Genomic DNA, 14,474 nt, shown 5'->3' with positions numbered 1-14,474 from the left:
TTAAATATCTACTCTGTTGAGATTTCAGTTGTCTCCAACCTCAGCCACTATGTGCTTATATTAATTGCATGGGAAACCTAAAGTGAGAACCTCCCACCTGAGTTTAACCAACCCATGTTGGAGTGAGTGGATTAGATACCACATAACATGAAAATTGACACCTCTAACCACCCACAAGTGCTAGATTCTGCCAAGTCTTTGTCATACTGTCTTGTATTTTCTTCTTTTTTAAAATTTACTTTTATTGTTGAAAGTATTGCAGATGCCTCTTTTTCCCCCATTGGCTCCCTCCACCCTACCCCCACCCCCCAGGCCTTTGTCATATGGTCTTTTAACTACCTTACAACATTAACAAAATTTGCAATTATATAATTATTTCTGTGATTAAAAACTATATTGGCTTTTCTGCTGGACTATAAGATCTATGAGGGCAAGGAAGATCTCCATTTTCTTGAGAGATGTTACCCTGGTACCTAACTGACACATAGTAGGTACTCAATAAATATTTAGTGACTAAAATTAAAGAATAAACATTGTAGCACTGGTGAGTTACGAAATTTCTCATTGATTTTATAAGATTATTTTTACAAAATAAAATCTTATTGGGCAGAAGTGGCTTGTGGATTAAGCCTATTTGAGAGATAGTATAACCCATTTCAAATCCTGGAAACCATAGATTTACCACAAATAAACTAAACTGATTGGCCTTTGTGCTTTACTTTCCTCATCTATAAAATGGGAATAAGAATGGTACCTGCCTCATAAGGTCGTTATGTGCAAATATTTTTACATGTACGTAAAATGTGTATATATATGTATATATATCCTTTACTATGTACTACATGCATAGTAAACACGTTTAAACGTATTAAATATTTAAAGTTGTTTAACTCTTCGTAAGAACTCCTAATCTATATGGGAAAAATAGCCGTTTTAAACCACTACTCTTTTCAAAATCATCCATCTCACTTTGTGATTTACCCTTTCGCTCATCTCTAGAAAATACACACACACACAAACACACATACACACACCCTTCCCCGTTATATAATCTGAAACAAAATTTCTGTGAACATTGGAATTCGCTTGCATTATTTAACAAATTCCACCAAGTCTAGACTGCATAATAGTTGTAAATATATACTAAACCATAGTTTTGGTTCTTTTTTTTTTTTTAATCCTCACCCAAGGAGTAATGATATGTTTTCCATTGATTATTAGAGAGAGTGTAAGGGAGGGGGGAGGGAGAGAGAAAGAGAAACAGATGTGAAGGAGACACATAGATTGGTTGCCTCCCACATGCAACCCTACCAGAGCAGGGATCAAACCTGCAACCCTAGTACGCACCTTTGACCAGGAATCAAACCCAAGAGCCTCTGGTGTGCAGGCTGACACTCTAACCACTGAACCATGCCGATGAAGGTTAGTTTTGGTTCTTAAGGAATAATTAATTTTTCTGTATTAAAGTTTTAACTCTTAATGAAAGGGAACCCATTTTGATCTACACTATTATGTGATACTTGATATAAATATGTAAAGACAATGTTCATGGGAAAAACAAAATTTTAAAAAGTTTTAAAAATCAGTAATAAACAATCAAATGAACAATTCTAGTTACAGAGATACTATATGAGAGAAAATGAGAATTACTCCATATAAAATTAGACTATTGCTTACTCACTATTTTCCAAATTAAGGATGTCAACATAATGTGAAAGACTACTATATTCAGGAGGGGCGAATCAATCATTATTAATGATAAGCCTTAAATCCATGTATTTTAAGATAAAAACAATCATATCTATAGTGTAAATATCACAGTAAAACACCTTTTCTGTATTCTAGAAAAGTACTTTCACACAAATCATTTACCCCTTGTCATGTTATAGATTTAATTTAAATTTAGCAAGGAGGCTGTAAACTGCAGCTTATTTGGTGGGTTTTTTTTTCTGTTCTTTATACAGGAGAGGGCAAAAGTAGGTTACAGTTGTGAGCATGCAAAATACAGTTTATTCTTGTATTATTATTCTTGTATTATAATTATTCTTGTATTATTATTATTCTTGTATTATTTTTCCATATGTAAAACTGTAAACCTGCTTTTGCCCACCTTATATGTTAACCAAAGTGTTCCACTGTTGTTATTTAATATTTAGAAAATTGCTGTAATAGTATCTATTATAAAGAAAAATAATTATTTTAGGACCAAAATATTACTGTTAGAGGACTTTCAAAACCTGATTTTAAAGATGATGTCAAGGTGTATCTGTGTGATCTTAGTAAGTCATTAATAATACATATTATATTATGGTTTATGAGATTAGATTCTAGCTCCAACATGTACATTCTGATACCTTTTGCTCATACCATCCCAAATGAGTTTTTAATAAGAATTAATAATATTCAGCATGAAAAAAATAAAACATGCTAAGTATGATTAGGAGGAAACATTAAAGGCAGGTCTTGCTTTATGCAGCACGTATGCTGCTGAATAATTGTGTATACTTTTTCTCAAGGTACAGCAATAGACTAAATCATAATTTTCTATCTATGACTTCAAAGATTATTCCTATTTTTTTTATCCTGAGGCATGTTTTCCATAGCCAAATTCATGGTTTTGAGTGAGGCAAGCCCTTCAAAGTCACAACAGAAAATTTTAGATTAAACCTTCAGCATTACATACTCAGAAAATCAATTATTGTGATGAGACAGTATTATATATCACCAAATACTTGTGATGCCAATAATAGTTAAAAGATGCTGCATATTACTAAAGAAATTCCAAGTGTATTTCTTGACCTTTTCTGTGGGGTTCCCTGAAGATTTTTTTTATATGTCTATTTATCCAAATCTTTAGTAAGGATTGTTCTGCTATAGATTTATAATTTATTTCTGCTTTCACTTACAGTAATGGAAGGTTACTTTTATAAATTAGCACTTCCCTACTCCACTCCTTCCTTTGCAAACTTACTACTTTTGAGCCTTTTAGAAGAAAAGTTATATGAAGCAAAGTTTGGGTGTAAAGGGAAAGTAAGAACCAATTAAAATATCATAAATAAAATAATCTGAGACCTAAGGGATAAAGTTTACTCTGTATCATGGTGTGAAGGAATGATCCTTATGTAGTAGTATACCATGGCATTGCTATATGAATGCTTTATTATAGTGTTAAAATAATGTTGTAAGGTGAAGGTAACTACCTTCTTTATGTAAAGTTTAGAATTTCATATGAAAAGTTAAGATTACTCATTACCATGGTTGTGACTGTCACCTGGAATGTGTTTTTAAAGAGGAAACGAGGATCGTTACTTTTATTTTAGCTTTGACAATGAAGGGGATTAAGGTGCTCAAAAGAGCAGTTTCTGTATTTGAAGTTATGACAGTACATTTTCTGTGGTTGCAGAATATGGCTAGGAAGTGGGGGATCCAGGCAAGGTACCTAGAAGTTGAACCAACCCTTTCAGGTTGGTTTTGATTACTGTGGCATTGTAGCAAGTTTTGAAAGCAGGTATGAAACAGTGCAGTGCCTGCCAGCCCTAGGAAAGAGGTAGGGTCAGAGGTCTACGCTTTAAAAGCTGGATTTCTGAATTTGTGTATTTCCTTTTTTATTCTTAATACATGTGAAGCCTTTTAAATCCAGGAAATTAGACAAGAAAGTAAAAATAAATAAATAAATAAATAAATAAATAAATAAATAAATAAATAAATAAATAAATAAATAATAAAAGCATTCAAACTGGAGATGACATAGTCTTATAAAAAGAAAACTGAAGAATCCACAAAATACCTATTAAATTTAATAACAGTTCAGTAAAATTGCAGGATGTAAGATCAGTAATCGAACATCAGTTGCATTTCTATACACTAGCAATGAACAACCTGAAATGGAGATCAATAAAACAATTCCATATATAGCATCAGAAAGAATAAAATACTTAAGAATAAAGTTAATCAAGAAAGTATAAGACTTACACACTAAGAACTACAAAATAGTGTTAAAGGAAATTAAAGAGACCCTAAATAAATGGAAGTACATCCCATGTTCATGGATTAGAGCACAATTTTGGTAATATGGCAATGTTCCCCAAATCTATATGTATATTTTTTGTGGTCCTTATCAAAACTCCAACTGACTTTTTTGTAGAAATACACAAGCTGATCCTAAATCTCATTTGGAAATGTCATCCTGAACAATCAGTTACAAAGTTGGAGAACATATACTTTCTGATGCTACAGTAATAAAAAGTGTGGTACTGGCATAGACATATAGATCAAAAGTAAAGAATTAAGAGTCCAGAAATAAAACCATACATCTGTGGTCCATTGATTTTTAGAGTGCCAAGACTCTCCAATGGGGAAATAGTCTTTTCAAGAAATGGTGCTTGGACAAATGGATAGCCACCTGCAAATGAATGAAGTAGGACCCCTACTTCACAACATACACAGAATTTAACGCAAAAACATATCAAAGACCTAAATGTAAGAGATAAAACTATAAATAACACTCTATATGGGTGAACATCTTTGTGCCCTGGGGTTTGGTACCAAATTCTTTGATATGCCAATAGAAACACAAGCAACATAAGTAGATAAATGGGACTTAATCAAAATTTAAAACTTTGGTGCGTCAGACACAATAAAATGTGAAAAGAGAAAACATAAAGTGGGAGATAATTTTTGCAGATCATTATATCTGATAGACTTATATCCAAAATATACACAATCTTGCAATTTAATACCAAAAAGACAACCCAAGTAAAAATGGTCAAAGGCTTTGTTAGAAATTTCTCTGAAGATGTACAATTGGCCAAAGGCACAAGAGAAGATGCTCAACTTCATTAGAAAAATGTAACTCAAAATCACCATGTTGATCACCTCCAAGCCCCTACTAGTATGGCTACAATAAAAAGGCAGACAATAACAAGTTTTGACAGGGATGTGGGAAAATTTGAATCCTCATGTTTCTGGCAAAAATATACAATGCTAAAGCCACTTTGGATAATAGTCTGGAAGTTACTCATAAAGTTAAACATAGTATTTCTATATAAACCAGTGGTTCTACTCCTAGTACATACTCAGGAGAAATGAAAACAAATATGCACACAAAAACTTGCATATGAATGTTCATAGCAGCATTATTCATGACAAAATATGGAAACAACTAAAATGTCCATCAACAAACAACGTAGTATTTTGGTAGAATATATTATTCAGCCATAAAAAAGAATGAAGTAATGATATATGCTACAACAGGGATGAAACTGAAAACATGCTCAGTAAAAGAAGCCAGATATAAAATGGCACAAATTGTGATTCCATTTATATGAAATATCCGGAACAGGTAAATCCATAGAGACAGAAAATAAATTAGTGGTTGTCAGCGACCAGTGGGTGTGGAGTTGTCTGGAATCAGTGGTGATGGTTGTACAACATTGTGAATATACTAAAAATCACTGAATTGTACACTTTGAAAAGATTAAAATGCTGAATTTTATGTTGTTAATTTTATCTTAAGTGCAAAATTTTAATTTCATGAATATCACAATAGCAAAAAATCAAGCTTTATATTTCATTAACTATATTTTTGGATATATAACAAACTACAATCATCTGTGAAGAAAATTTTTATTAAGATAAATCCAGTAAATTTTTGCATATACACATATAATCAGAACTGCCCTTCTGAAATAAACATTTGCATTTTTAAAAAAATGAAATTACAATTTCATTTTTCCCCAAACTAAAACTAAAGTCACATTTTGAAAAGATAATTCTAACTCCTTAGCATTACATGAAAATAGTTCACCTTCTTTATATAAGCAACCTAGAGAACCACACACTATTTTTCTTTTGAGATCTCTCCACTTTATGAAATTATCACATACAGAAGTAAAATTAAAATTAAAAGATTTAACACATAACTTACACAAAAAGAAATTTACTGACAAAGTTGAAAGCATGTTTTTTTTTCTATATATTCCACTATTAAAATCACAAAATTTATAAAGTTTTCATGTTAGGAAATTTGTGGCTAATGATCAGTATGAAGATATTCTGAAATTCAGTTAATGCTAAAGAAAAACCGTGTTTATAAAATATTTGATAAAAATATTTATCTCTATTAACATTACAGCATGAAGGTAGATATTACCAAATTATGAAACTACATAGGGCAGCTTTAAACAATACTCTGAGACTCTTCTTTTTTTCCATCTTCTTTTTCAACCTCTTCTTTTTCAGCTACTTTTTCAATTTCAGCCTTCTTTTCATTTTCCTTTCCACCTTTCCCATCTCCTTTTTCATTTTTCTCCTCTTTTCCTTCATCCTCTTTTTTATCTTCTCCTTTCTCTTTTCCATCTTTCTCCTCATTTCCACCTTCATCATCATTTCTATCTTCACCCTCTTTTCCATTTTTATTCTCTATTCCATCTTCATCATCTTTTTCATCTTCATCACCTTTTCCACCTTCACCATCTTTTTCATCTCCTTCCTCTTTTCTGTCTTCTCCTTGTTTTTTGCCTTCTCCTTTATCTTTTTCATTTTCAGATTCTTTGCCATCTTCTACTTTCCCCTTTCCATCTTCACCCTCTTTTTCATCTTTCACTTTTTCATCTTCTTCCCCTTTGCCATCTCCTTTTCCTTTTGCATCCTCACCCTCTTTTTCATCTCCTTTCTCCTTTTGGTCTTCTTCCTTTTTTCCATCTTCTTCTTTCTTTTTCCCATCTTCATCCTCTTTTCCATATTTGTCTTCTCTTCCATCTTCTCTTTTCTCTTCTTCCTTGTTTTGGTCTTCACCATCTCCTTTCCAACCTCTTTTTTCATTTTTCTTTTCTTCTGATGCCACTGCTTTTTTCTTTTCTAATCCCTCTTCTTTAACATCTTCCATTTTTTCTTCTATTTCCTCAGGTTCTTTTTCAGGAGCTGATGCCTATATACGTAAGAGAAAAAAAATCATGATTGTATTTGTAAATTAGAATTGTTTCCCCTAAATATTTATAAAACATTATATTTTATGAAAATAATAACACTTCACTTACAAAAAAGTAATTTTCCTATGGAGAAGGCCTCCTAAATAGCACATTACAAGAAAAACATTCCAAGAAATAAGATTAAAATATCTCCACACAAACATACAAACAGAGGTTTGGCAAATAACTTCAGGAAAAATTGTCCAAAGAAATAATTTTCAGTAAAAATATGAACAAAAAGAGTAAACTTAGAAAAATGACATCTATATCAGCTATTCTCACTGAGTAGCATACATGTAAACAAAAATACATTCCTTAAAGAAATAATATGTTTTGTTTCTATAATGGTGAGATTTAGGTTTTTTGTAAAAGTTACTTGAAAAATCTTTTACCTTATATCATAGGATCACTTACAAAAATAGGTTCCCTATATGCACAGGTTTGGTTTACAGATTTGGCACTTTATTCCATTTTCAGTGTTTTACTCTATCTAAAAATGTGGTATGCATTAAATATGCAAATAAAGGCCTATTGGAAACATTTACATAATTTATTTTGCAAACTGCAAGGGAGCAAAAATCATGATCTTGGCAAAGGATTTACAAATTACTCATGTGCCGACAAAAGGAATAGAGAATTAGTCTGTATTTAATAAGAGTCGTTATATCACTAAATCAGGATCACTGGCATTGTTCTACTAACAGTAATGCCAAGCCACTGCTCCTACTACCCATACCTGTAAATCACACATTTAAATTCATTTTCCTCTTTTTCTTTATTTTTTCCTCAGATACCATTATACTACTTGCTATAGATTGAATGTTTGTGTTCTCCAAAATTCATATGATAAAATAGAATCTCCCATGTGTTGGTATTTGGAGGTAGGTCTTATGGGGAGGTGATTAGGTTATAAGGGTACGTTATAAACCCTCATCAGTGGAATTAGTGTCCTTATAAAAGAGTACCTCGAGAGCTCTCTGACCCTTTCTATCATGTGAGGACACAGAAAGAAGACTGACACCTAAAAATCAGGAAGCAGGTCCTCACCAGACACCAAAAATGCTGTTGCCTTGATCTTGAACTTCCCAGCCTCCAGACTGAGAAATAAATTTCTGTTGTTTATAAACCATCTAATTTGTGGTATTTGTTATAGTAGCCTGAAAAGATTAAGACACTATAGAACCACTACTCAATGAATGCATCTCCACTTTTTTTAAAAAACTACAAAGTAAATGAGATTTATTTCAGTCACACCTATTGCTAAACTTTCAAATGAACAAAACTGTTAATATTGTAAGATACCTCTATAATTTTGGCTTCTCCATTTTCAGCATTTTCATTGTATTCTTTAACAGCTTCTTCATGCTTGGTTTCAGCTATTGTTTGGGTATTCATATCTGCATTTTTTTCCATCATATCATCTTTTTTCATTTTCTGTCCAGCAACACACAATAATAAAAATAAATATACAATTTAACTGGTGTATTGATTAAATGGCCCAAGTTATTTTACCAGCTGTTGTAATAATTTATGAAAAAGTTTTAAAATACCCATATAAACTTTTTGCCAACACAATTATCACTAGATACATTCCGTTTCATTGTAAACTGATGCAGTATTAAAAGAGAGGGATTGGGGTGAAAAAAGATGAAGGGATTAAGAAGCAGAAAACATTAACAGGGTTGTAAAGTACAGCATAAAGAATATAGTCAGCCCAGCCAGGCATGGCTCAGTGGTTGAGCGTCGACCTAGGATCCAGGCAACTGGGGTTCAATTTCCGGTCAGGGCACATGCCCGGGTTGCCGGCTGCAGCCGATCAATGACTCTCTCATCATTTATGTTTCTCTCTCTCCCTCTGACTCTCTCATCATTTATGTTTCTCTCTCTCCCTCTCTCCCTCTTCCTTCCTCTCTCTGAAATCAATAAAGATATATTTTTTAAAAAAGAATAAAAAATATAGTCAGTAATATTATAATAACTATGTACGGTGGGAGATGGGTACTAGACTTAATGGTGGGAATCATTTCATAAATTTTATAAATGTCTAACTACTAAGCTGTACACCTGAAACTAATATAATATAGATTGTCAACTATAATTGAAAAAATAAATAAATAAATAAATAATAATTTTCTTCATATATATTAAAAAATGAATAATTTTCTTCTGATATACATCAAATAAATTTTCTTTTAGATGGGAAGCAACAAGTTAGAATGTTGAACAGTGGCCACTCAGGACCAACTGCCAGCATCAGTTTAGACTTTGATAAATTAACTCTCTTTGACTTGAGGGGCCAGTTTATCGCTGTCATGTCTAATAATTAGAAACAAGGATTTGTTGATTACAAATCTTTTTTGGTAACAATTAAGAGACATACTAGGGAGATTATCAATTTAGATATATTTGAAAGAGATCACCTGGAGACATAGGTAACTCAATCTTTTTGTCTACATGTTTTTAGAATGACTTGAATCATAATTGCTTTACCAAGAAAGCTCTTTGCCTAAGTATTCATGTAGTAGAAAGTAATGCCACCTACCTCATAGGGATGTTATAAGGAGCAAATGATAAAATGTATGTGAAACTGTTTTAAAAACTGTAAAATACAATATAGATAAGTTTTATTCTATTTTAACATAGAAACTGAGAGCCAATGAGCACAAATTATTTTAAAGTCCGTGATTATATAATATCTGTTTTATTTTAGCAATATCTCCTATTTTTAAGGGAAATAGTGTTTACTAATTTCATAAACTATAAATTGAGTAGCTAATTTTATACAACAGTCATCTTAAAATGTGAAATAGAGAGAAAAAAAAGGAACTTTCTCTCCTGTTGTCACTATTATTACTAAATCTTCACGTGCTTTAGTTTTAGCAATATCTTTTAATCAAGAATTTCAAAGAATTTTACAAATATGACTACCATACACTTTCTTCAACCACAAAACAATGGGATTACATGACTCTAATATTCTCATAGCTTTAAACTTTTATGATTTTAAGAATTTAACCAATCTTTAAATAATCATACCTCAATAAAGCAATTGACAAAGAAAATAAAATTGAATTTTATTCACACATTTACACATAAGTAAATATAAATAAAAGGGGAAAAGTGAACTTAATATTGAGGCTATTTCTGTTTCCAATGTCTTTAGCCACAACATCAGAGCATAGAAGCCTATATGAAATCAATAGTGTCCATTTAAAAATGATGTACATGAAAGCACATTGCAAACTGTGAAGTATTATCAAATGTTAGTTACTACCATAATTAAAAAGCATTACTTTGGTTACTATAGTTTACACCTTTTGTTTTTCCAGGAGTATGGGTATTGTATCTATATGATGTCAAAGGCATGTATGTACATTTTATGGGTCTACCTAACTAAAATTTTGTCCCTTCCTAATGAAAATGCCAAAACACAGTGGACAATCACAGAACATGAACAAATTGTTCCTACTCAAAGTGATTATATTGCCCTGGCCGGTGTTTCTCAGTGGTTAGAGCATCAGCCCAGGCAGCCAAGGGTCACAGATTCGATTTCCAGTCAAGGGCACAAAGTGATAACATGCACCATATGGTATAATGTAATATATTATTAACTGAACAGAAAACAAAGAAAACAAAAGCTGTATGCTTTTCCAAAAAATTATTTCTGAAGAAAAGCAATTTTCTCTCAACATAGCATATTGAATGTTTTTACCCTTGGAGTTGATGTTCTTTTTGGCTTCAACTCTGGTATAATGGGCACAGGCATCTGCATCAAAAAAACACAAGTCATGGGCGGGGGGGGGACGACGACGAAAGAAATCAGAATTAAAGAAAGATCACTAACAATAAAATTCAACCTCTTAATTAAAATAAATGGGTATAGTTCAAACTGAACACTAGGGAAAAAATTCCTTAGTGTGAGAGTTTTTTCTTAAAACGTTAAAAATAAAAATAAGTCTTGTATTAAATATAGTATTGTCCAGGATTACCTGAATTTTAAAATTATATTTTACAATATACGGGCAGCTTTTTAAAAAGACTACTTACAGCAGACAGTCTGGCTGATCTTCTCTTTGGCTATGAGTGAAAAAAAATGATCAGTTAAGAGAATTATGGGTACACAAAATTAAAATTATATATATTGCAGAGAAAATATTTAGTGTAACACTGCATAAATACTGTCATCTCAAAAGCAATTATGACGCTGATTATAAAATGTCATAGTAGAAATGTAAGTTTTGATTTCTCCCTCCTCTAGACTTCATCTAGCTAAGGAAAAAAAACAACCCAAATTAAACTTCAATTGCTAGGCTGAATGAACACAATCACTAGTAACAAGGAGCATATATATTTATAAATGACAATATAGCCCTTTCTTGTAAACTGACAAAGCAATTCTTTTGCTTAAAAAGAAGCAGCTCCCTCCAGATCTTAACAAGCACAATAAGGTCCTAAATTCCAAGAAGTTTGGAGTTTTCAACACCTACTATATTTTTGAGGGAGCTCACTGACATACCATATGTACTCGTGTGGTAAAATATACTAACCAGAATCTATTTTTTTAGCTGCTTATGCGCCTCAAGTTTTAAAAAGGAGTATATATTTTTTGACAGATTCTAAAACTAAAGAAACTCACCTCCTGCCTCATATCACCTTGACCTGCAGCCTATACAGAGGAGAAAACCATACAGAAATAAGGTCATCGATAAAAACATGTAGATGAATAAATATTGCCTATGGATTACAGTTGCAACATAACCGCTTATGATTTTTTCCTGGATTTCTGCTCAAGTAGCTGAGTGTTATTTCCTAGTAGTATGTTACATACTGTTCTCTATTAATGTGTAAATGTGCACATGCAAATGCATTCACAAGACAAAAGTTTACACAAATGACAGTCAATTTCATCTTTTTGTGTACATTTAATTTCGTAAAAGACAAACATTTAAAAATGTAATATCCACTTGCTGTAGCCAGTGTTAAAGCCAAAAAAGTGTGGGGCAGCAGAATGAAGACGGAGCTTCATGTAATTTCCCTGTTTTGCTTTATGTTTGAGATAGAATTGTATTTATCTGAACCTATCTAACGACTCTGGACTATCCTCCCCTCCAAGTTCTGCACACAAGAACTACAACCCCCACAATGCTTTGGAGGGGGGCCTTCTTTGTTACAACGTCAATGCGTTATTCTGAGGAGCCAGCCGCATTTTTAAAACTTCCCGCCACTACCTGCTAGACAAGGTTGCTGTCAGCTCTGTAAAATAGCAAGACCCATTGCACAAGCCTAAAGAAGTGCAGCGGCGGGAATCTCAGAAAGGGGGATGGTAATTAGAAACCATAGCTTTCCGTGTTCGAGCAGCGCTCTAGTCTGGGAATTATCCAGCTATTGCACGATTCATAGCACAGCTCCAGAGCCCTGGGGAATTTCAATCTTATTCCTAGGCTATACAAACTGGGAAGGCAGATGGATAAATAGGAATAATATCAAAATAATCATAATGCCTTACATTAGGACAGTGTTTTACAATTTCATCAAGCATGAAACTGAGTTCGATTTCACTTCTAAGGGACCCTTCCTCCTAAAACAAACACGGAGAGTGAATTTCTTCCTGTCCAAGAGAGAAGCCACGAATTTTGAAGTGAAGGTTTTCAAGAGACCTGTAGCCCTTGAGTAGCTCAGATCAATTCTGCATGTCCAAAGGGAACAAATGCATGCTATCCCAACATCAACAACAGTTTATCTGATGCAGTTCTCTTATCTTTCCACCTTTAGACACAGAGCTTGGAGAATCCCAGATCTCTCAGCCCTGAAGTTGCTAATTACAGTGGTGAATCTCTCCCTTCTCTAGGACAGTTTGAAGTCTGCGCCGCCTAACGGCAGAGGATTACCATTGCATAGCCATCTGGCATGACAAGAAGTGGAGGAGGGAAGGGGGAAAAAGGAAAAAGAAAACGGGGAAGAACAAAGGCAAATATGGGAGAAAGCCATGGCTTTCATACTCCCAAACGGGACGGTTCCCTGAGCAAAGCTTGAGGCTGAGGAGGAAACTGGTGCCTGGAAGTTATGGTTGGAAAAGTGTTCGCCAATAGGGTAAGCGGAGGAAGGGGGGTGGGGTAGGAAGCGACAGCACAGCGCTATGGCTGTTTGTAATTCAGCATGGAGACACTTCTTAAGCGATTCTTTCCTTTAAACAAAACAAGTCAAAAGTGAACTACTAGTTGCATGTGAGACCATTCTAAACCTTACACCGACCATTCTTTGCCTTTCCCTCCCTTTCCATTCAGCACATCACAAAATCGAACTAGAAGCCAAAATGCTTTAAAAAAATCTCTGCCAATTAGGAAATATGTATTTCGGTAGCTAATTCCCCGTATATCTTTCCATTTCACTTACCTTTCTTTTGGGCATTGTTGCAGCTCTCTACAGGAGATTTTAACAGTCAGCAGAAAAAGCCGAAAGCAGTCTCAGCTCGACCGCTCGGAGAGCAACTGAGTTTTCAATGAACTAATTGCAGCACGACCTGTTCTCGCCTCTCCCCCTCCCCCCCAAAAAAATCTCTCGTTATTGGCAACATTAAACACACCAAGACGCAACCGAACTACGTGAATGGTTAGCTGGAGTGGGAGCCAAATTGGAGTGACAGGCTGTCAAGCCAATAAGAGGAGATGACCAGCCCAGGGGGCGTGGTCCACGGACTTGCCCTGAGCCCCAAGCTGCCAGCTCCTACCGCTGGTGGGGTAGAGGGGCACTGGGACTTAAAAGACGCAAAGTTCTCAAGCGTAAAACCAGCGGGAAAGCCTGAGTTTATTGATCTTTTTTTTTTTTTTTCTTTTATGTTGTAATGACAGGCGAAAGTCACTGCGCTTGCTTTCTCCACAGTCTCCAAAACTTCCACTTTTACTTCTTCCCGGGACGGGGGATGGGGGATGCTTTTGAGAACTGGTTGAGTATAGGCTCCAGTCTTTCCCTTCTAACTTTGGCAGGACGGTGGGTTCAATATAAGGATTGCCTCATAAGGATAAAGAGAAACATGAAGGGAGTGAAAAATGTATCAATACTGGAACACATTCATTCAACAAGTATGTATTTAGTATTATTTTGTGAGTTGGATTTTGTTTTTGCAGACTAGCCTAAGAAAACGCAAAACCTTGTGGCATGAAAAATTGCATTGTGTAGTTTCTGACTTGAAGATTTTTATATTTGTAGGATAGAGCAAACAGATGCACACATATTTATAAATTGAGGTTGCTTGTATCATGTAAGTTGTGCAAACTAAGTTCATTTTGCTCTGAATTGTAGGATAGATTGTTATATTATAGCAAATGCAGAGGTAGGAAAAGTTTGTTCTTATTCCGAGAACAGAATGCCTTGTCCGAAGTGAATTGAAACAAATGATTATGAGGAGCCTTGGGAGGTAAGACAGTTTGGAGGCAAAGCAAAATGTTGCAGGTCAGTGAGCTCTAAGATTCCTCTTAAGTTTGTCAGCAATTTTCTTTTTGGGTCGGT

General features: G+C 34.0%; 1 protein-coding gene across 4 annotated transcripts; it reads right to left on the bottom strand.

Annotated features, from left to right (window-relative positions):
- Positions 1–5,608: 5,608 nt before the first annotated feature.
- On the bottom strand, positions 5,609–13,596 carry HMGN5 (high mobility group nucleosome binding domain 5). Of its 4 annotated transcripts, XM_081126182.1 has the most exons (6): positions 13,362–13,568; positions 11,605–11,634; positions 11,016–11,045; positions 10,681–10,734; positions 8,271–8,402; positions 5,609–6,928 (listed from the first exon to the last, which is right to left on the bottom strand). In XM_081126182.1, the coding sequence occupies exons 1-6, from the start codon at positions 13,374–13,376 to the stop codon at positions 6,179–6,181; spliced, it is 1,011 nt and encodes a 336-aa protein (XP_080982308.1). In that variant the 5' UTR covers positions 13,377–13,568; the 3' UTR covers positions 5,609–6,178. The 4 variants fall into 4 exon arrangements, with proteins under 4 accessions (XP_080982308.1, XP_080982310.1, XP_080982309.1 ...); XM_081126184.1 differs by lacking the exon at positions 10,681–10,734 and having other exon boundaries at positions 13,362–13,596; XM_081126183.1 differs by lacking the exon at positions 11,605–11,634 and having other exon boundaries at positions 13,362–13,589.
- Between the last annotated feature and the right edge of the window lie 878 nt (positions 13,597–14,474).

Source organism: Miniopterus schreibersii (genome assembly GCF_964146895.1).
Source record: "Miniopterus schreibersii genome assembly, chromosome: X".
Taxonomy (NCBI): Eukaryota; Metazoa; Chordata; class Mammalia; order Chiroptera; family Miniopteridae; genus Miniopterus; species Miniopterus schreibersii.
The sequence above is the reverse complement of the archived record's forward strand: the minus strand, read 5'-3'. Positions and strand labels throughout refer to the sequence as shown.

Bases quoted from the DNA above. Each gene is read 5' to 3' on its own strand.
- HMGN5 (XM_081126182.1), bottom strand. The intron at 10,735-11,015 runs GTAAGTAGTCTT...TTTTTGATGCAG, and splicing joins GATCAGCCAGACTGTCTGCT to ATGCCTGTGCCCATTATACC. The intron at 6,929-8,270 runs GTATCTTACAAT...TTACGTATATAG, and splicing joins GAGAAGCCAAAATTATAGAG to GCATCAGCTCCTGAAAAAGA.